At 37.5% G+C, this 22,642-nt stretch overlaps 1 protein-coding gene across 16 annotated transcripts in view; it reads left to right on the top strand.

Annotated features, from left to right (window-relative positions):
• Positions 1-22,642, top strand: part of LOC105493512 (G-patch domain containing 2) — a 203,792-nt gene that overhangs the window by 132,781 nt on the left and 48,369 nt on the right. For 6 of the 16 annotated variants that reach the window (XR_011614256.1, XR_011614257.1, XR_011614261.1 and 3 more), the window contains one exon: positions 4,976-5,046. The exons of 2 other annotated variants lie outside the window; for them this stretch is intronic. Coding sequence is in view for 3 of the 14 variants with exons in the window: in XM_011761184.3 (XP_011759486.1) it covers positions 4,976-5,046 (71 nt within the window). In the remaining 11 variants the exon portion in view is untranslated. Of the gene's footprint in view, positions 1-1,651; positions 1,713-4,975; positions 5,047-8,704; positions 8,766-22,642 lie in introns of those variants that run through there. 8 more of the 16 variants (XR_011614258.1, XR_011614267.1, XR_011614259.1 and 5 more) reach the window with 5 other exon arrangements.

Genomic DNA, 22,642 nt, shown 5'->3' with positions numbered 1-22,642 from the left:
ACCATTGCTTGTAGGGGAAATACAGGGTTAGGTTTCTTTGAACCCCACGTCACATCTTCATCAACTGATCAATACATAACCTTGTTTTGTGTGTGTTTCTGTTTAAAGACACCTTATTTAATGTCTGTTGTTGATTCATTAACATTGAACTCACGGCCAATAGAGTCATAACTCATGCCTGAATGAAGCTTATCTAAAGCACATATTTTCTCTTTAAGTCCCATCACTGTCTTCTTGCACTTAGGAACAGTAGACAGCTCTTTAGCACTATGCTTGGTGCCATTTTAAATAGTGAAGTCACCAACAGAAGCACAATTACACAAAACAAACAAACAAAAAACCAAAAAACTCATAGCATTAAACAGACTGCAAGAAATACACTTGTTTATACTATGAGAGCTTGAAATGAGGCCGTGTCACTGGGCTGGAGCTCAGCTGGAAACATATGTTAGAGGCTACTCAGATTTTTACCACTCTGCCTACACATGTCTGCACATGACTGCAAAAGCAGGGGAAGCACTGATTTTTGTGTTACAAATAAATGTTAGCAAGTAGGTATATGGAATCTGAGTAATGACAATGAATTGTACATGTATGTATATGTACAATGCATTCTATTTACATAAGGGATAATAATTTCTTAGTTCAACTCAGACCTAACTGTATAGCAAACTAAACTGTTGTCTGAAGTTAGGTGCAAGTGATGAAATGCAAGACCATGAAGTATAAAATCTTTTATTGTTGAATGATTGACTAAATTGACATGCATGATTACCTTATGTTTTTCTCATACCAACTTAACACTAAGAAACAATAATATTAACCCTACTTTTTAAATTCCATCTCTCACTCCTTTCTCCATCTTAATGATTCTTCTTTCTTGCTATTCTTCAGTGCTAAGTCCCATTTCAATTTACCATGCATAGTGATCGTGCCTTTACTATACATTTATTAAATAACTTACCCACCAGCCACTATCTGTTGAGTACTCTCTATTTTTATCAAAAGAGATATTTGTAAAAAAACAACACAATTTTTCCCCTGAGGTGGTCATAGTCTGGAGAAGGTAAGCAGTAATTATACTATGTTGATAAATGTTTCAGAAAACCATAGAGAAGGCACTATGAAGGCCACAAAAGAGAAATGTCGAACTTAGTTCATGGGTGGAAGGAAGCTTTGCTTCCTTGAGACATTTTGACTGAGTTTACAAGAAGTATCTTAGTGAGTCAGATCATAGTTTGGATTTTACCTAGTTCCCCTTTTAATTTTGAGGACACTGCTGAGTGTGGAGAGACTTGAAATTATTTGTCTGACACTTGAGGAATTACCTGAACAGTGGCTGCCAATAGAAGCACTCCTGGGCTTGAGTGCCTTATGTATAATCAGGTAGTAAAGAGAGGATTGGTGGAGAATGAGATTTCTGCTCTTTGTCTTTCCTCTTGAGATTTGAGACTTTTAATAATCTTGAAAAATGTCACAAATATCCACAGAAACTCTTAGTTCCTTTTTTTAAATGTAAAAACCATTATCCACAAGGTATACTTTTCTTCCTGGTTTAATTCAGCAGTTTTTCAAATTGTGTACGTAGGTTTTTTACTTACAGATTTTAATGTAATTCTTATATGAGTTATTTTTTAATATACATCTGCAGGTCACTAATAAGGGGATTGTATCTTCGTTTGGCCTAAGTCCAGCAATCTGAAAGTTGGAAGGTAAGAAGCACTTCGCACCATATTCAGAAGTTCTGTTTTTGATCAGAGTTGACATTATTGAGTCAGAATCCAGAAAAGTAACCTCACTTGTGACACTGATAGGAGTCCAAGGGAACAGAAAAAAATATGTATCAAGAAGAATGAAAAAATTTTCAAAATCTTTTGACCTACTCTTGCTTATTAGAGCAGGGTTCAAGGATTCTTATTTATTTTGAATTAATAATCTGACTTTTAAAAAAATATATTGGAGTCTTCTTTTTTTTTTTTTTTTTTTTTTTTTTGAGACGGAGTCTCGCTTTTTCGCCCAGGCTGGAGTGCAGTGGCACAACCTCAGCTCACTGCAATCTCTGTCTCCCAGGTTCAAACGATTCTTGTGCCTCAGCCTCCCTGAGTAGCTGGGATTAATTACAGGCACCTGCCACCATGCCTGACTAATTTTTGTATTTTTAGTAGAGTTTTGCCATGTTGACTAGGCTGAATTCGAACTCATGACTTCAGGTGATCTGCCCGCCTTGACCTCCCAAAGTGCTGGGATTACAGGCGTGAGCCACCATGCCTGGCCAGGAGCCTTCTAAATGCAAATATATGTTGTTCAAGTAACACCTTAGATTATTTTTTTCATCTTTGCCCCATAAAAGATCTAAGCTCACATATTAACTTGTGATTCATGACCCAGAGATCTCTGTAGTTTTATCTGAGCTTCATTTTAAAGTTGCAGTGGTATCCCCGGATTTATAATTGTATTGATAAGGTGAAATAAGTTTGTGATGGCTTTTATACATATAGATGCACTGCATTAAGTAATGCCATTGTTTGACTTGTTTTTATGTACAAAGCCCATCAAAACTATAAATTTGAGGAAGAAAACACATTCTTATATAAATCTAATAAAAGGAGCTATAACATCAATGTTCAGAGAGGGTGCTATGTCATTTAAGTTCATCCAGGTTGGTGGCCTCTCTGAGAACTATCCAAACCTAGTAGATACAACCTAATGTTTATTTTGGTTCTTATAATTGCATTTTTCAAAACTAAACTATAAATTTTTAATTTTTTTTTCATAACATTGTGTTTGGGATTTTGAGTTCTTTATCTGAACTGTTTTAACACAAGCCTCAGGAATAGTGTTCAAGTATCTGTCTTTTATCAGTTAGAAAACTTAATTAACCATTAACTATTATCAATTTAAGGTAGAGGTAGAGATTTCATCATCTTACTTCTAGCTATCTGTGTCACAAATGTTGGTTTGTATATATATATATATTTTTTAAAAGGCACTAGACTTAGAAATGCCAAAGTAATTAATTTTCTTTATTTTCAGAAACAATTTAGTGTTCATGGTACGAAGTGTTTCTAAATTGAAACACTTTCAGATTAATGGATTTAAGATAACTGTTTGCTCTTTTCTATAAGTAGTAATAACGAGATATGGCTTCAGCTACATATCAGATACCAGATCTCACTCCCTCTTCCTTTATTTCATTCATCCATTCATTCAGCAAATATTTTTTGAGCACTGAAATGCTCCAGACACAGTGCATGAACCCTGAAAATGTAGGCAAATTGCATAACCCAAGCAAAGGGCCAGAGATGAGCAACAGCATGGTACATACCCCAAACTAACAAGTTCAATATGGCTAGGAAATATCATTTAGGTGGAAGAAGGATAGGTTGGGGTAGGAGGAAACATAATAAATTATGAATTTAGAGATGTAATCAAATTATGAAGGGTCATGAAAGCCTTATACAAGATTTTGAGTTTGACCTCCATAGAGTCATATAATTAGATTAATTTTAGAAAGCTCATAGAGTCTGCAGTGTGGAAAGTAGATTAGAAGGGAGCAGACCTGGAGGCAGGGAGATCATTTGGGAGACTTTGCCAGGACAGAGAAAATGGTGGTCTGAACTAGGATGGTGGCAATGGGAATGGAAAGTAGACATTTAAGAGAAAATTTAAGAGTACTTATTTAGTTCAGACATTCCTTAAAGAATAAGCCTAACCATATTCTTGATCATCTAATTAAGGTCTATTCCTTCTCAAGGACAGCTAAGTAAACTAATAATTGATTCTAAGTGATGTAATTGAACGGTTCAAAGCAGTTATTCGTCATTAGAAATAATTGATACTGGTCAGATAATACCTACCAAGAGCCAGTCCCATTAATTATCATCATAATTATAATAATAGCATTTAAGCCATTTCCTTTCTCAGCATTTCCTATGTTCCAGTTTTATAGTGCTAAATATTTTAAATGGTTTATATTACTTAATACTCACAATAGCGTTACAGGTAGATATTATTGTAATCTCCATTTTACAGGTGGAGACCAAGGCTTAGAGAAGTTAAGTACTTTGCCTAAAGTTACACAGGTTGTAAATGGTAAAGCTGTTATTGGAACCCAGTGACTTTTTATTTACTGGCCCAGCTGGGATTAGAACCCACCTCTATCCTGCATTATTACTTATAAGACTTTTATTTTTGTTGGGGTTCATTGCTAATATTCTGTACAACTTCATTTTAGCCCAGTCTTGCATATAATCATATTTCTGCATAAATAAGATAAGCTAGAGTTTGAGTGAGCACATAGTAAAGAATATTGACTATTTGTTTTTTTCTTTCCAATTAGTTAGGGTAAAGCAAGTGTGAAGGGAAGTAGATGGTAAGGCATTTTGAGGAGGCAATCAAATATGTTTTTTTCTAATTATATATTTCCAAGCCAATAATTTCTTTGAAGAAGAATGTTTTAAGCGTGTTTCTTTACCATGTTAGGCCAGTAGGTACAGAGAAAATAATATTAGCTCTTTATGTCAGCATAGGTAACAAAACCTTAAAAAATTCACAACTGAATGAGACAGTGAAGGCCGTTGACAAGAGAGGTTGCATTACTTCAACCAGGGCTACTGCAGTGAACCAGAAAAAGAACTGTGTTCTAGACTTCCATCCCCAGGCCACATCTTAACTGACTCTGAGGGCAGTTTAGCTGTCCAGGAAGAACTGGATTGCTAACTCTCACTGATAATTTTGCAACAGTGACAATAAAGAATGAATTTTAAAAAGAAAAATTTGTCTCCCTGAACTATTGAACTCCAGAAAAAGTAGTACTTACAGTCTTTGCTTTAAGAGAAACCAGTAAAAAAAGAAAAAAAAAAAGCCATGCAAATAAATGAATAGTGTCCCTTTGAATGAGAATATTTTCCTACTTGCAAAATAATATAATGAAAATATTTTTGTTTCTATGACTTTGTCTTAACACTTTGTGTAGCATCAGCTTCTGAGAGATAATCGAGCTGAAAGAGGACACAAGAAAAATTGTTCTGTGAAAACAGCCAGCAGGTAAGCAATTCAAAATCACTTTTGATTCATTCATTTTCTTTTTTCTATGCCTATAAGAATGGAGTGAATTATTGTTAGGTTGCCTTTGGTTCTAAAAAGTCAGCTTAAAATATTTTATGTATTGTTTATTGGAATCTATTTTAGGATTACTAGTAATGAATAGAAAGATATTTTATTTATATTTTTTAAACTTGTAAAAAATAAATAATAATTTTTAAAATAAAATATTTATCTCCCTTAACTGTTGCATTTTAGATCAACATTTACCATAATAATTCATTTTTAATCTAATAAATGAGCTTAATCTCTTTCCCTAAACTTAAGTGGCATTTAGACCTTATGAGAAAGAAATATGTATATTCTCATAACATATAAATGAGTAAAGACTGGGAAGAAAGTAGTCTCTTTTAAAGAGTGCTTTTAGAATCTTGTTCATTTTTTCCAATGTTGGTTTTTTCCATAATATTAGGAATTTCCCCCAGTTTGTTTTTTAGACAATATGTTTTCAAATTTTGCAAATGGGGTTTCTGAAGACTTAATTTTTGTTTAGATGAAAGTGGCTACCCTTCTTGTCAGAATGTTGATTAGAAAAACTGCCCTGATATTTACATTTGTTTTATCCTTGAGAAGAGACAACTGACCTCAGTAGCCACATTGCATCCCATGGCTTCCCAGTGGTAGTGTGCTGTCCACTGACTTTAACATTCCCAAGTAACCAAACTACAGCTTCAAAGTGCCATGTTGTGCAGATAAATGTCAACTGAGATCCCACTGGGTGTCTGCGGAAGCAAATGCAAATCCTACCTAGCATACCTAATGTAAGACAATCAAAAATCGCCAAACGTAAAATGAGATAATTCACCATCAGTGATAGTCAACATAAACGACTAAGAGATTTTCTCCTAAGACTGCCAGATCCTAAAATTATAAGATATAGATTATAAAGTAACTATGTATGAGACGTTTATAGAAATAAAATTAACAAGCAACAAATCACTATAAAAATGAATCAGTAAGAAGTGAAAAATATATATAATTTTTAGAAATGGGAAACGTGATCGTTCAAGAGATAATTAGTGAAATGAAAGATACATCTGAAGAATGGACCAGAACATAGTATAAAAATTCAAGGAGATGAAAAACTGAAGTAGTGCGTAAGAGACATAGAAGATCTGTGATACAGTCAATCATAGTCCGTGATGAAAAGAATAGAATAGCTGAAAAAAACATGAAATTTGATGAGATGGTCGCTAAGAATTCCCAAACCTGGTAAAAGTTACAAACCCATAGATACAGATACAAAAAGCACAGTGAATAACATGCACAATAAATAAAACTAAATCCACACTTAATAATATACCATAGTAGACCAAAAGCAAAGACAAATGTTAAAAGAATCAAGATAAAAGGCAAATTATCTACAAAGGAATGACAATGATATATCAGATTTCTCAGTAGCATCGGTGAGGCCAAAAGACAGTGGAATCATCCTCATTGTGCTGCATGAAAATAAATTGTCAACCTAGAACTATGTACCTGGAAATCCATCTTTCATGTACAAAGATGAAGTAAAATAATTTTAAGATTTTCAAAAAGAGGGAATGTTTACAGACCTTTGTGAAGAAGTTTTAAAGGGTGTATTTCAAGAAAAGTCCCAAGGAAGGTCTGAGAGGCAAGAATGAATAACGAGCCAATATACTGATTAAAATGTTTATATAAATAATCATTGCTTATATAGAGGGATACTTGTAATAATGTCATTTGTAGGATGTTTAAAAAAATTTTTTTTTTAATTTGAGACAGAGTTTCTCTCTTGTTGCCCAGGCTGGAGTGCAATGGTGCAATCGCCACTCACTGCACCCTCCGCCTCTCAGGTTCAAGTAATTCTCCTGCCCCAGCCTCTCAAGTACCTGGGATTACAGGCATGTGCCACCACACCTGGCTAATTTTGTATTTGTAGTCTCTACTACAAATAGTAGTATTTCTCTACTACAAATGGGGTTTCACCATGTTGGCCAGGCTGGTCTCGAACTCCTGACCTCAGGTGATCTGCCTGCCTTGGCCTCCCAAAGTGCTGGGATTACAGGCATGAGCCACTGCACCCGGACAATTTGTAGGACTTAGAGGCAATCTAAAATAATGGACAAAACAAAAAAAAAAAGAAAAGAAAGAAAATAATGGACAGCAATAGCATGTGAAGTTTGCAGGGTTGGTGATTATAGTGAAAGTCCAATGTAAGGTCCTTGAGTTGTTTAAGATGTCTACCTCATTAGTCAGTCAAGCATTTGATATTTGATAAGACTACATTAAGTATTCATTGGTAAAATATCTAAATAACTTCTAAGTCAATAGAAATGGAGTATATAATTACCAAACCAGTGGAAGGGGGGAAATGGAATTAAAATATTGCCCCCCACCCCCAAATAATCTGTTTTTTAAAAAGTGAGGGGCATGACGACTTATGCCTATAATTAATTCCAGCACTTTGGAAGGCTTAAACAGGAGGATTGCTTGAAGCCAGGAGCTCGAGACCAGCCTGGGCAACATAGTGAGACCCCCGATCTCTACCGGAAAAAAAAAAAAAAAAAAAAGTGAAAAGAAAAAGCATTAAGAAAATAAGATACAGACAAAACATAAAATTAGACAATTGAATCATACACATAAACACACACACACACACACACACACACAGATCAGTAATCACAGGAAGTATTTATGGTTGGCTGGGCGAAGAGGCTCACACCTGTTAAGCCACAGCACTTTGAGATTACTTGAGACAAGGAGTTTGAGACCACCATGGGCAACATGCAAGACTCTGTCTCTACAAAAAAAAAATTTTTTTTTAAATAGTCTGTGGTGATGCATGTCTATAATCCCAGCTACACAGCAGGCTGAGGCAGGAGGACTGCTTGAGCCCAGGAGTTGGACCTTACAGTAAGCCATGATCATGCCACTGCCCTTCAGCCTGGGCAACACAGTGAGACCCTGTCTCCAAAAAAAAATAGTTTTTTAAAAATTAAAATGAAATAAAATAATTTATGATTAAACATGTCAGTTAAAAGCAGAACTAATTAGATTGGACTTATTGAAAATATCTAGTATATGTTCTTTATAAAAGACACACCTGAAATATGACAGGAAAAGGTGGAAAACTAAAGAAGGAACAGGATATATGCCAGATGCATTATAAAGAAAGCTCTCATACCAAAGTGATTTAGGAAGAAAAACTTTACCAAGTTTTAAAAAGTCATTATTTTATGATAAAAGATTCAACGTATAGGCACTGAAATAACCTCAAAAATGTATAAAGCAAAGAGCAATAGTACCTGGAGAAACTCACTAACCCACTATCATAGCACTCTTATTATTGATAGCTTAAGCCACCTGAAAATGTATAAACGGAAAATTTCTGTAACACAAAATTAGCAAGCTGAAGTTAGTAATATTATATAAAACCTTGCATCCAAACTGGTAGAAAAAACACACTTTTCTCAAAGACACATAGAACACTTACAAAATTAATCACTTACCAGGCCATAAAGCTAGTATCAACAAATTTTAGTGAATATGGATCATAAAAAATATATTCCTTTACTGGAATGTGAATAAGTTAGCAATTGGTACCAATTTTTTTTTTTTTTTTTTTTTTTTTTTTAAGGTTACAGTTAAAGGCTAGGCACGGTCGCTCATGCCTGTAATCTTTGGGAGGCCAACGTGGGTGGATCACGAGGTCAGGAATTCAAGACCAGCCTGACCAACATGGTGAAACCCTGTCTCTATTAAAAATACAAAATTAGCCAGGCGTTGTGGCATGCACCTGTAATCCCAGGTACTCAGGAGGCTGAGGCAGGAGAATCACTTGAGCCCAGGAGTCGGAGGTTGCAGTGAGCCAAGATCACACCACTGCACTACAGTCTGGGCGACAGAGTGAAACTCTGTCTCCAAAACAAAAAGTTACAGTTAAAAAGTACACTTCTGGCCGGATATAGTGGCTCATGGCTGTAATCCCAGCACTTTGGGAGGCTGAGGAGGGCGGACACCTGAGTTCAGGAGTTCGAGATCAGCCTGGCCAAAATGGTGAAACCCTGTTTCTACTAAAAATACAAAAATGTGTCAGGCTTGGTGGCTCCCACCTGTAGTCCCAGCTACTTGGGAAGCTGAGCCAGGAGAATCGCCTGAACCCGGAAGTCGGAGGTTGCAGTGAGCCAAGATGGGGCCATTGCACTCTGGCCTGGGCAACAAGAGTGAAACTCCGACACACAAAAACACACACACACAAAGTATTCTTCCAAGCAACTCATGTGTCAGAAGCAACTTTATTAATATCAAGACACGTGGGTTACAATTAGATGGTAATTGGAGGAAATTCTACTGCCTTAAATGTTTACTTACATTAGAAATTCAGTCCCAGCTCCTGCTACAATCAAGTTTCTGAACTATAGGATTACTGCTACCTCTCTGAAGATCAACCCAGCAGAAATTTAGAAAGACAAAATACATAGGAAACTTCAAGAAGCCCTTGGTATTATAGGTGCTATCTTAAACTTATGTATGTAAAGCAGGGTGGCTTTGACTTGAGACAGGAGGCAATCTAGCCTGGCTGAGAGAGAATAAAATATGAAATACAGGGTAAACCTTTGGAGTTCTGTACTTTTTCATCATTGGCCATTGCCTTGGGAGAATTGCTGTCTGCCCCACACAAAGACTCAGACCTCTGGTCTAAGTGTCTTCCGAAATAAACTCAGTAGTTCACAGTGCTGTTTTTGAGGAACTTGATGGAACTGGGTGAAAGATTATAATGTCCTTGTTGCAGCTCCTCTAAAACCCAGTGCTGAAGAATTAGTTCTGCTCCTCTCTGGGAGTGAGAAGAGGGAAAAGGTATTCTCCTAACCAAAGGGGTTATTTCATGGAGTGGGGTGTGATGACTGTGGTTTTCCGGTACCAGGGCCTGTCTACTCTAAGGCTCACAACCCCAGTTGCTTTTCCCATGCCATTGCCTGACAGACTAGCCAATATTCTCAGAGGAAGATGAACTCATAGGCCAAGATAAGACATTTGAAAAGGCCAGACACGGTAGCTCACACCCGTAATCCCAGCACTTTGGAAGGCCAAGGCGGGAGGATCACTTGAGCCCAGGAGTTCAAGACCAGCCAGTGCAACATAGTGAGACTCTGTCTCTATAAAACATTTAAAAACTAACTGGGCAGTTGAGGCTGCAGTGAGCCATGATCATGCTAGTGCACTCCAGTGTGGGCAACAGAGTAAGACCCTGTCTCAAAAAACAAAAAAAAAAGAAAAAGAAAAAAGACATTTGACAAGAACAGCCTTTTCAAAAGAAAAACAATCAGTTGGATTACAGATTCCAATAGAAGCAGAAATGTTGGCACAAGAGAGTCAACAAAACTGTAATTAACATGATACATATTAACCAAAATAGATATAGGAAGATATTTACAATACGAAGCAAGAAAAAGAACACATAATTAAGAACCAGATATTTATCTAAGTCTTAAGATATACATAACTGGAGAGATACACCTTGTTCATGGGTCAGAAGACTCAATATCTTAAGATCAGTTTTCTCCAAATTTTCTAGGTTAAATACTATCTAAATCAAAATCCCAGCAGGCAATTTTACAGAAATGGATAAGCTAATTCTAAGTTTCATATGGAAATGCAAGGGACTTAGCCCAAACAACTTTGAACAAGAAAAATAAAGTTGAAATGCTAACACTACGTTATTTGAAGACTTTATTATAAAGCTGTATTAATTAAGACAGTCTGGTACAGTCATGAACCACATAAGGACATTTCAGTCAGTGAGGGTTCACATATATGACAGTGGTCCCAGAAGATTACAATACCATACTTTTACTGTGTCTTTCCCATGTTTAGTTATGTTTGGATACACAAATACCATCATATTACAGCTGCCTACAGGATTCAGTACAGTAACATGCTGTACAGGTTTGTAGCCTAGAAGCAATAGGTTACACCGTACAGCCTAGGTATGTAGTAGGCTACACCATCAGGTTTGTATCCTTGTCATTAATTGATGCCTGACTACATTTATATGAAGATAGAAAAACAGATCATTAGAGAGGAATAGAGGTCAAGAAATACAACTACATGTACAAAGACAACTAACTGATTTTCACCAATGTACAAAGTCAATGAAGAAAGTTTGATAGTCTTTTCAACAAATAGTACTGGATCAAGTATATTGTCATTTGCAGAAAAATATATGTATTTTCAACTCACACCTAACACTGTACACCATGTAATGGTTAATTTTATGTGTCAACTTGACTGGGCTAAGAGATGCCCAGATAGCTGCTCAATGCATATTTCTGGGTTTGTCCATAAGGGTGTTTCTGGAAGAGACTAGCATTTGAATCGGTAGACTGAGTAAAGATCTCTCTTATGCAGATGGACATCATCCAGTCTATTAAGGGCCTGAATAAAACATAAAGGCAGAGGAATGGTAAATTTATTTTCTCTTCTTGAACTGGGAGATCCATATTCTCTTGCCCTTAGACATCAGCACTCCTGGTTCTTGGACCCACGAACTCAGGTGAAGTCTTACCCCATTACTCCCTAGCTCTCAGCTGAATTACTCCACCAACTTGCCTACTCCTCCATTTTGCAGACCACAGATTGTGGGACTTCTCAGCCTCCATAATCACATGAATCAATTTCTATAGTAAATATATTTATGTGTATATATCACATAGAAAACAACCCACATGGATAACAGACCTAAATGTAAAACCTAAATGTATAAAACCTCAAGAAAACACAGGAGAAAATCTTTGCAACTTTGGTGTGTTTACAGGCCAGGTTCTTCAGAGAAACTGAGTTCATATAAATAAATATATAACATATATATACATATACATCTATATGGGAATATATCCATCCTATATATCCCTATACTCCCATATATTTGTATACATATGTACATATATCACCTCTATACATACATATATGCACACATATGTTCATATGTGTATACATATATATGTGTATATATGTATGCATGTGTGTATAGATGTATACACATGCATATTTATGTGTATATGCACATGCATATGTGTATGCATCTATACACACGTGTATAGATGCATCCTATATATATATATATATATAAATAATTATATATAGAAAGATTTATTTGAAGGAATTGGCTCACACAGTTACAGAGACTGAGAAGTCCCAAGGTCTTCAGCTGACAAGCTGGAGACTCAGGAGAACCAGTGGTGTAGATCTAGTCTGAATCTGAGGGCCTGAGAACCAGGAAAATCTGCGATGTAACTTCTAGTCTGATAGTCAACAGACTCAAGACCCAAGAAAAGCCAATTTTTTAGTTCCAATCCAAAAGTAGGAAACTGATGTTCAATCTAAGTAGTCAGGTAGGAAGAGGTTCCTCTTACTCATCCTTTTTGTGTTCTAAAAAACAATTGATTGGAAGAGGCCCACCCACAATTAGGAGATAAATCTACTCAGTGTACCAATTCAAATTTTATCTCATCTGGAAACACTCTCACAGACATAGACACAGTAATATTTGACCAAATGTCTGGGGACCTTGTGACCCAGTCAAGTTGATTCATAAAAGTAACCAACATACGTTGGCTTCAGCAAAGATTTCTTTGATAAAACTTCAGAACACAATCCAGGAAAGAATAAATTGATAAATTGGAATTTATGAAAATGTAAAACTTACATTCTTCAAGCCACAGACTTGGAAAAAATGTTTGCAATCACATATCTTATAAAACATTTATATCAAGAATATGTAAAGAACTCTGAAAACTCAATGTTAAGAAATCAATCCAATTAAACAATAAGGAAAAGTTTGAATAGACACCTAACCAAAGAAGATATGTAAATGGCAAATTGCATATGCAAAGATGTTAAACATCATTACTCATTAGGAAAATGGAAAGTAAAACCACAATGAGGTATCACTCACAACAATTAGAATAGCTAAAAATAACAAAATGAATGTACTATATTACATTCTGGAAACCAGTTTTGAAGTTTCCTAAAATGTTAAATGTAGACCTACTATGCATTCCACGCAAATACTTAAAAGATTGTACACACCACACCACTGCACTCCAGCCTGGGTGACAGAGCAAGACCCTGTCTCCAAAAAAAGCAACACGGGGCTGGGCACAGTGGCTTATACCTGTAATCCCAACACTTTGGGAGGCCAAGGTGGGAGGATTGATTGAGCTCTAAAGCTCAAGGCCATCTTGGTCAACACAGTGAGATGCCATCTCTACAAAAAGTGAAAAAAATTAGTCAGGCATGGTGGCACATGCCTGTAGTCCCATCTACTCAGGAGGCCGAGGTGGGAGGATTGCTTGAGCCTGGGAGGCAGAGGTTGCAGTGAGCCAAGATTGTACCACTGCACTCAAGCCTGGGCGACAGAGACAGAATGAGACTGTCTCAAACAAACAAACAAAACAAGATTGATACACAAATATTTGTAGCATCTTTATTCATAATAGTAAAAGCAAAAAGGAAACAACCAATATATACTAAAACTTCGATAGAGAGTATATGGATAAACAATGTTGGTATATCCAAACAGTGGAAAGCAACTCAGTCACCAATAAAAAGGAATGAAGAATTGATATACATAACACATTTATGTAAAATTCTAGGAAACATAAACTAGTATATAGTGAAAGATAGCAGAATCAGTTGTTACCCAGCATGGGGTGAGGACCGGGAGAGTGGGAGGAAAGGGCTACAAAGGGGCATGTAAAACTTTTGGGATGATAGATATGTTCGTTATCTTGATTGTGGTGATGATTTCATGTGTGTATGAATGTGTCAAAACATATCAAATTGTATACTTTAAGTATTTGAAGGTTATGTGTGTCAGGCACCAGGATGATAGGGAAACTGTCAAAACTCTTCAAACTTTTTTTTTTTAAATAAAATCTTTGGTGGCTTTCTCTTTCATTCCAAGTAAAAACTGAAGTCTTTTCGTTTTGGCCTACAAGACTATATGTGATGTGATTCACCCCTTGTGGCTTCCTCCCTGACCTTGTCTCCTCCCACTTCAACTCTTATTCACCATGAGCTCCAGACACACTGGCCTCTTAGTGGTTCCTCCAGCACACCATCCACACTCACATCTCAGGGCCTTTGCACCTGCTGTTCCCTCTGCCAAAACACTCTGTCTACAAGTACCCATATGGCTTTCTCCTCTTTTCCTTCAAGTCTCTGCTCAGTGTAATGTCCACTGTCCACCAGTACCATCATAGCCTGTCACCTGTCCCTGCTTTATGTGTCTTCCCTATTGTCTCTATTTTTCTTCTTTTTAAGCTTCATGAATACATGGTCTTTGTTTTACTCACTCATGTAGTCCCAATACCAAAAACAGTGCCCGGCACTATTAGGCAAATGTTTGTTGCATAAAATATTTATAGAATCAATTTAAAATGAAATCTAAGGAGTAAAATACACTGATTAAGTGTGTAGGCCCTGGAACTGAAGTGCCTGACTTCTAATTCCAGTTTAATCACTTACTAACTGGGTGATCCCGAGCAAAATCTGACCTCTCTCTCTCTCTCTCAGTTTACTTATCAATAAAATAGAGAAAATGATAGTACCTACCTCATAGCATTGTTTTAAGGAATAAACAATAATAAATAAGTGAATGTTAGCTGTTATTATGACTATATTATTATTGTTTCTTTTTTTTTTTTTTTTTTTTTTTTTGAGACGGAGTCTCGCTCTGTCGCCCAGGCTGGAGTGCAGTGGCTGGATCTCAGCTCACTGCAAGCTCCACCTCCCGGGTTTACGCCATTCTCCCGCCTCAGCCTCCCGAGTAGCTGGGACTACAGGCGTCCGCCACCTCGCCCGGCTAGTTTTTTGTATTTTTTTAATAGAGACGGGGTTTCACCATTTTAGCCAGGATGGTCTCAATCTCCTGACCTCGTGATCCACCCGTCTCGGCCTCCCAAAGTGCTGGGATTACAGGCTTGAGCCACCACGCCTGGCCTCTTGTTTCTATTTTTATTGTGTGTTTCCTAAGCACTTGGTTTTGTTTTGTTTTTTGTTTGTTTGTTTTTTGGGCTACTTGAGGCAGGGTCTCACTCTATCTCTCAGGCTAAAGTGCAGTGGTACAGTCATAGCTCATCATACATAGTCTCAAACTCCTGGGCACAAGCAATCCTTCTGCCTCAGCCTTCTGATTAGCTGGGACTACAGGCATCCACCACCATGCCTCACTAATTTTTTTTTATTTTTTGTAGAGCTGGAGTCTCACTGTGTGCTCAGGCTGGTCTTGAACTCCTGGCATCAAAGAATCTTCTTACCTCAGCCTCCGAAAGTGCTGGGGTTGTAGGCATGAGCCACTGTGCCTGGACCTAGGCACTTGTTAAGCTGAATTTTTCTATCACATTATTTTTGTACATAGTTTAGAATGTTAAATTGTTCTATAAACTTATAACAAAATACAGTGGGTCCCAGCCCTATTCTTTACCATTCTCTAATTTCACTCTTGAAAGGAAACTACTCTTAACTGTTTTAGCTATGTCTTCTGTTGACCTCTGTATTTCTAGTACTGCATATTTATATTGCTGTTTCTTGAAGTTTTCAGTTTAATAGTGCCTGTTGACTTTTTAAAAATTCATTTTATTTTAATTTTTGTGGAGACAGAGTAGGTATATGTATTTATGGGGTAGGTGAGATGTTTTGTTACAGGCATGCAATGCATAATAATCACATTATGGAAAATGGGGTATCCATCCCCGCAACCATTTGTCCTTTGTATTACCAAAAATCCAGTTAGACTTGTTATTTTAAAATGTATAATTAAATTATTATTGACTATAGTCACCCGTTGTGCTATCAAATACTAGGTCTTATTCATTCTTTCTATTTGTTTTGTACTCATTAATTATCCCACATCCCTGCTACCCTCCCACTCCCCTTCCCAGTCTCTGGTAGTCATTCTTCTAGAACTCTCTATCTCCATAAGTTCAATTGTTTTGATTTTCAGATCTCCCAATTAAGTGAAAAGATGATGATACCTCATTGTGGTTTTGATGTTTGTCTTTCTGTGCCTGGCTTATTTCACTTAGAGTAATCAATTCCAGTTCCATCCATGTTGTTGTAAATGACAGAAAACCATTATTTTTAGTGGCTGAATACTACTCCATTATGTATATGTATCACATTTTCTTTATCTGTTCATCTGTTGATGGACACTTAGGTTGCCTCCAAATCTTGGCCATTGTGAACTGTGCTGCAACAAACATGGCAGTGCAGGTATCTCTTTGATACACTGATTTCCATTCTTTTAGGTACATACCTAGCCATGGGATTGCTGGATCATATAGTAGCTCTATTTTTAGTTTTTTGAGGAACCTCCAAATTGTTCTCCATAGTGGTTGTACTAATTTACTTTCCTGCCAACAGCATTAGAGGGTTCCCTTTTCTCCACATCCTTGCCAGAATTCGTTATTACCTCATTTGGATATAAGCCATTTCAGCTGGAGTGAGATGATATCTCATTGTGGTTTTGATTTGCACTTCTCTGATGATCAGTGATGTTGAGCACCATTTCATATGCCTGTTTGTCATTGTATGTCTTCTTTTGAGAACTGTCTATCCAAATCTTTTGCCCATTTTTTAAACAAGATTATTAGATTTTTTTTCTTGTAGAGTTGTTAGAGCTCCTTTTTTTTCTGGTTACTAATCCTTTGTCAGGTGGGTAGTTTGCAAATATTTTCTCCCATTCTGTGAGTTGTCTCCTCACTTTGTTGATTGTTCCCTTTGCTGTGCAGAAGCTTTTTAATTTGATGTGACTCCATTTGTCCATTTTTGCTATGGTTGCCTTTGCTCATAGGGTATTACTCAATAAATTTTTGCCCAGCTCAAAGTCTCCAGCTATTATTGTATTGGGGCCTATATCTCTCTTTAGCTTTAATAATATTTGCTTTATATATCTGGATGCCCCAGTGTTGAGTGCATATATATTTAAAACTGTTAAACCCTCTTGCTGAATTGACCCTGTTATCATTACGTAATCTTCTTTTTCTCTTCTTACAGTTTTTGTCTTGAAATCTATTTTGTCTCATATAAATATAGTAATCCTGCTCTTTTTTGGTTTCCATTGGCATGGAGTATCTTTTCCCATTTCTTTATTTTCATTCAATTTGTGTCTTTACAGGTGAAGTGTATTTCTTGTAGGCAACAGATCATTGGCTCTTGAATTTTTATCCATTCCGCCACTCTCTGTCTATTGACTGGAGAGTTTAGTCCATTTACATTCAGTGTTATTATTGATAAGTAAGGACTTACTCCAGCCATTTTTTATTTGTTTTCTGGTTGTTTTGTGATCTACTCTTCCTTCTCTTTCTTGTCTTCCTTTTAGTGAAGGTGATTTTTCTCTGGTAATACGATTTAGTTTTTTGCTTATTTTTTATGTATCTGTTGTAGGCTTTTTGATTAGAGGTTACCACTGAGGCTTGCAAACACTATTTTATGACACATTATTTTAAGATTATAACAACACTGTTTACATAAAGAAAAAAGAAAACTAATTAAAAACGATGCCTCAACCTCATTCCTCCACTTTTTGACTTTTTGTTGTTTCTATTTGTATCTTCTTGTACTATGTCTTGAAAAATTGTTGCAGTTATTATTTTTGATTCTTTCATCATTTAGTCTTTCTACTTAAGAGTAGTTTAGACATCATAATTACAGTGTTATGATATTCTGTGTTTTTCTGTGTACTTACTATTACCAGTGAATTTTGTACCTTTAGATGATTTCTTATTGCTCATTAATGTCCTTTTCTTTCAAACTGAAAAACTCCCTTAGCATTTCTTGTAGGATGTGTCTGGTGTTGATGAAATCCCTCAGGTTTTGTTTGTCTGGGAAAGCCTTTATTTCTCCTTCATGTTTGAAAGATATTTTCACCAGATAAACTATTCTAGAGTAAAAGTTTTTTTCCTTCAGCATTTTAAATATGTCATGTCACTCTCTCCTGGCCTGTAAGATTTCCACTGAAAAGTCTGCTGCCACATGTATTGGAGTTCCATTGTATGTTACTTGTTTCTTTTCTCTTGCTGCTTTTAGGGTTCTTTATTTTATTCTTCACCTTTGGAAGTTTGATTATTAAATGCTTTGAGGTAGTTTTCTTATGGTTAAATCTGTTTAGTGTTCTATAACCTTCTTGGATTTACATATTGATATCTTTCTCTAGATTTGAGAAATTCTCTGTTATCCCTTTAAATACACTTTCTACCCCTATCTCTTTCATTTCCCACTTTTGAAGGCCAATTACTTTCATACTTGCCCTTTTGATGCTATATTCTAGGTCCTGTAGGTATGCTTCATTGTTTTTTATTCTTTTGTCTTTTGTCTCTTCTGACCATGTATTTTTATCCTGTCTTCAACTCACCAATTTTTTTTCAGCTTGATCTATCCTGCTTTTCATTATTTCAATCTCTTTATTAAATTAGTCTAATAGAATTTTGAATTCTTTGTATTATCTTGAATGTCTTTGAGTTACCTCAAAATAGGTATTTTGAATTCTGTCTGTGGCTCCAGGATGGTCCCTGGTGCCTTATTTAGTTCATTTGGTGAGGTCACGTTTTCCTGAATGATCTTGATACTTGTAGATGTTTGTGTCTGGGCAGTGGAGAATTAGGTGTTTGTTGTAGTCTTCTCAGTCTGGGCTCTTTTGTACCCATCTTTCTTGCAAAGGCTTTCCAGATATTCAAAGGGACTTGGATATTGTAATCTAAGCTGTCGTGCTTTAGGCGGCATCCCAAGAACAGTAACACTGTGGTTCTTGCAGACTTGTAGAGGTATTGCCTTTGTAGTCTTAGACAAGATCTGGGAGAATTATCTGGATTACCAGGTAGAGATTCTTCTTCTCTTCCCTTTCTTTCTCCCAATCACACATAGTTTCTCTCTTGCTCTGAGTCTCATGAAGCTAGCAGTAGAGTGACACGAGCATCTCCTTCAACACCACCAGAAGGACTGTGGGTCAGACTTGAAGCCAGCACAGCATTAGGTCTTGCCCAAGGCCTATTGTAACCACTCCCCCTTACCCCAGGAGGGTCCAGAGGTGCCATGTGGGAGCCAGGGAGTAGAATCAAAAAGCTTAGAAGTCTACCCGGTATTCTATTACACTCCACTGATTTGGCACTCACACCACTAGTTGCAGTTCTTCCCACTCTTTCCTCCCCTTTCCAAAGGCAGAGGATCCTCACCCATTGGCCACTCTTACCGCAGGCCCATGGGGAGTACTGCCAGACTATTGCCAATGTTCCCTTAGGCCCAAGGGGTCTTCGGTCAGCTTGTGGTGGATGCTGCCTGGTCTAGGACTCACTCTTCAGGGCAGTGGGATCCCCTCTGGCCCAGGACAGGTCCAGAAATGCCACACAGGAACCAAGTTCTGGAATCATGGACCCCAAGATCCCACTTGGTGCTCCGTGCCCCTGTGGCCAAGCTGGTACCTAAGGTGCAAGACAAGTCCTCTTTACTTTTCCCTCTGCTTTTCTCAAGCAGACGAGTCAGCACAGCTGGGAATGTGCTGGGTCTCCCTTGAAGCCAGCAAGTCTCAGAGGCTCACCTAAGGCCCTCAGTGTGGTAGCTAGTTATCACTGCTTGTTATACAGGGCCCAAAGGCTCTTCAGTTAGCAAGTGATGAATCCTGTCAGAACCAAGTCCTTCCCTTCAAGGCAGTGGGTTCCCTTCTGGCCCAGGATATATCTAGAAATGTCACCCAGGAGCTAGGCCCTGGAAAGAAGGCCTCACGGCTCTGACTGGTCCCCTATCCTGCTGTGGCTGAGCTACTATCCAAGATGCAAGACAAAGTCCTCTCCACTCTTCCCTCTCATCTCCTTCAGAAGAGGAAAGGGATCCCTTTTGGAGTTATGAGTTATACAGCTTGGGGTTAGGAGAGGAGTGATGCTAGCACTCCCTTAACCACCCCTGCTAGTGTCTCAATATGTTGCATGCCCCACCAGTCCACTACCTCTGGGCCCAGTTCAGAACTAGGACTCTCCTAGGAGTTGCAGTCATTGTGGCATAGACTGCCTTTCAAATTTATTTAAAGCCCCAGAGTACTTTAGCTTATGGTTGCGAGGTTTGCAGGAACTCAAGTTTGGACCGCTAGGATTGGTGATTGCCCTCTGGCTAGGGCTGGTTTAAATGTTTCCTCCGTGGGCAGGCATCAGCTGAGTTTGGTTCCGTTTTGATTTCTGCTATAACAGGGCAGCACTGGGTTCAGTGCCTCACAATTGCTGTGCTCTCCCTCACCCCAGAGCATAGACATGCTCTTCATATTACACTGCCACTGCCAGGGAATAGGGTAGGGGCAGCATCAGTGATTCAAGACTGTTTTTCCTGCCTCTTCAGTGCCTTTTCCAGCAGTGTGAAGTTAAATCCAGGTATTGTGAATGCTCACCTATTTGTGGTTGTTATGAATGCGCTTCTTAAATTGGTATCCTGGAGGGGGTGGCAATTGGTGAAGTCTTCTATTCTGCCATCTTGCTCCACCCCAAGTCTTGTGCATATTGATTTCTTGCGGGGTCCGCCCCCCCCCCACCAACAATACACACACACACACACACACACACACACTCATATCTGGATTTCTTTCCCTCTTTCTCCCAGACCAAATAAATATCCATTGTTTTCATTAATATGATTATCTATGTAGATATTCACAGATACATCACTTTTAGTTGTTGTGGTTATCATTGTTTTGTTTCTTATTTGCTTTTTGTTCTATGTACCTATCCCTAACTCAGATGCCTCTTGACAGAAGCTAGACACCTTTCAGTTATTTTTCTTGGTGGCATCTCTCTTGGAGCCCTCCATTTTTCAGGCTCACGCTGGACTGTTTGCTCTCTGGACCTGCTGCACATCTAATGTCCTGGCATCTCTCTTAACTAACATGCTTGAGATTTCCTTCGTATATCCCCTGTGTGGGATTTTACGTGCCCAAGATCCAGTGGCATTATTTTTCTTCAGCTTTCCCAGAAGAGAACAGAGATGGTTAAATTTATGGAATTTTGCATGTCTGAAAATGTCTTTATTCTTATCTCACATTGATTGATTTAGCTGGGAATTGAATTCCAGTTTGAAAATTCTTTTGCCTCAGGGTTTTGAAGGCATTGCTCCAATGTCTTTCAGTTTTCAGTGGTTAACATTTTATCTGTGCTCCTAATTTTTTAGTATTGGAGCACCCTTAAATGATCCTCTTAACTTTTTAAACTTTTCTTTTATGTATTATTTTCTTGGAAGATTTGGGGGCAGTTTTCTCAACACTCAGCCCCAAGTAACTTAATTATATTTAAAATTATCTTATTCTTTTCATTTCCAAGATCTCCTCTTATTTCTCTAATTTTGTTTGTTTGTTTGTTTGTTTTGTTTTGTTTTGTTTTTTGAGATGGAGTCTTGCTCTGTCGCCCAGGCTGGAGTGCAGTGGCGCAATCTCGGCTCACTGCAACCTCTGCCTCCCAGGCTCAAGCAATTCTCCTGCCTCGGCCTCCCAAGTAACTGGGATTACAGGCATCTGCCACCACATCCGGCTAATTTTTGTATTTTTACTAGAGATGGGGTTTCACCGTGTTGGCCAGGCTGGTCTCAAACTCCTGACCTCAAGTGATCCACCCGCCTCAGAGTCCCAAAGTACTGCAGTTACAAGCGTGAGCCACTGTGCCCAACCTTCTCTTGTTTTTTTGAACATTCCTTTCATACCTTCTTTTTATTGATTTGTGAGTGCTTATTTTTTCTTCTCTCTGAAGCCTTCAGTTTTGTTAGGCACAGGGCAACTTGAAAAGGTGAAACAGATGTGTAAGAAGGGAAAGACTACTCATGTTTAATTCTTGTTACAAGTTTTGTTAAATGCAAGATAAAAGTTCTTCACTTTTCCTATTTATATTCATTTTTCTATGTTACTCTTCAATCCATTTTCTTTCTTAGTATTTTTAATAGTATCTTGACTTTTCTTACCCCTTTTGGATGAGTGACTGCACTTCCCTTTTTCAACTTGTAGAAAAACATATAGGTTAGAGAAGAGAACTATAATGCGTTAAATCAATAAATTGTAGGATCATTTACTCCCAAAATATACCAAGCAGATAAAAAAAGATAAATGCATAAACGGTCCACTGTTCATGATTCAAAGCCAAGACTTTGAAGTGCATGACTAAAGCATGCCCTTAACGTAGGCATTCCTCACAAAAGCACTGAATAAAGTGCTATGCAGTTATGGCTTTAGTCTTTGGAATGTAGGACATCTCACCCTCAACTCCTCAGGGGAGTTTTCAGGACCTCTGTAAAAAGGGATTTGGGGACATATTTACCAATGCCACTTACTGTAATTCACTTTTGTGGTGGTTTTCTTTATGTCCAATTTATGCCATTTCTCCTTTTTTGCCACATTCACATTAATTTTCATCTAGACTCTTAATTATGAGTGCAAAAGAATTGTCTCCCAACTCTTTGACCTTTCTATATCTAACAATCCAAACAAGTGACCTTTATAATTTCCTTTAAACAAATAACTCATTTTAACTATTTTAATCCTTTCTATCAGGAAGTT

Source organism: Macaca nemestrina, chromosome 1 (assembly GCF_043159975.1).
Source record: "Macaca nemestrina isolate mMacNem1 chromosome 1, mMacNem.hap1, whole genome shotgun sequence".
In the NCBI taxonomy this organism is placed as follows: Eukaryota; Metazoa; Chordata; class Mammalia; order Primates; family Cercopithecidae; genus Macaca; species Macaca nemestrina.
This window is presented reverse-complemented; position numbering and strand designations above follow the sequence as displayed.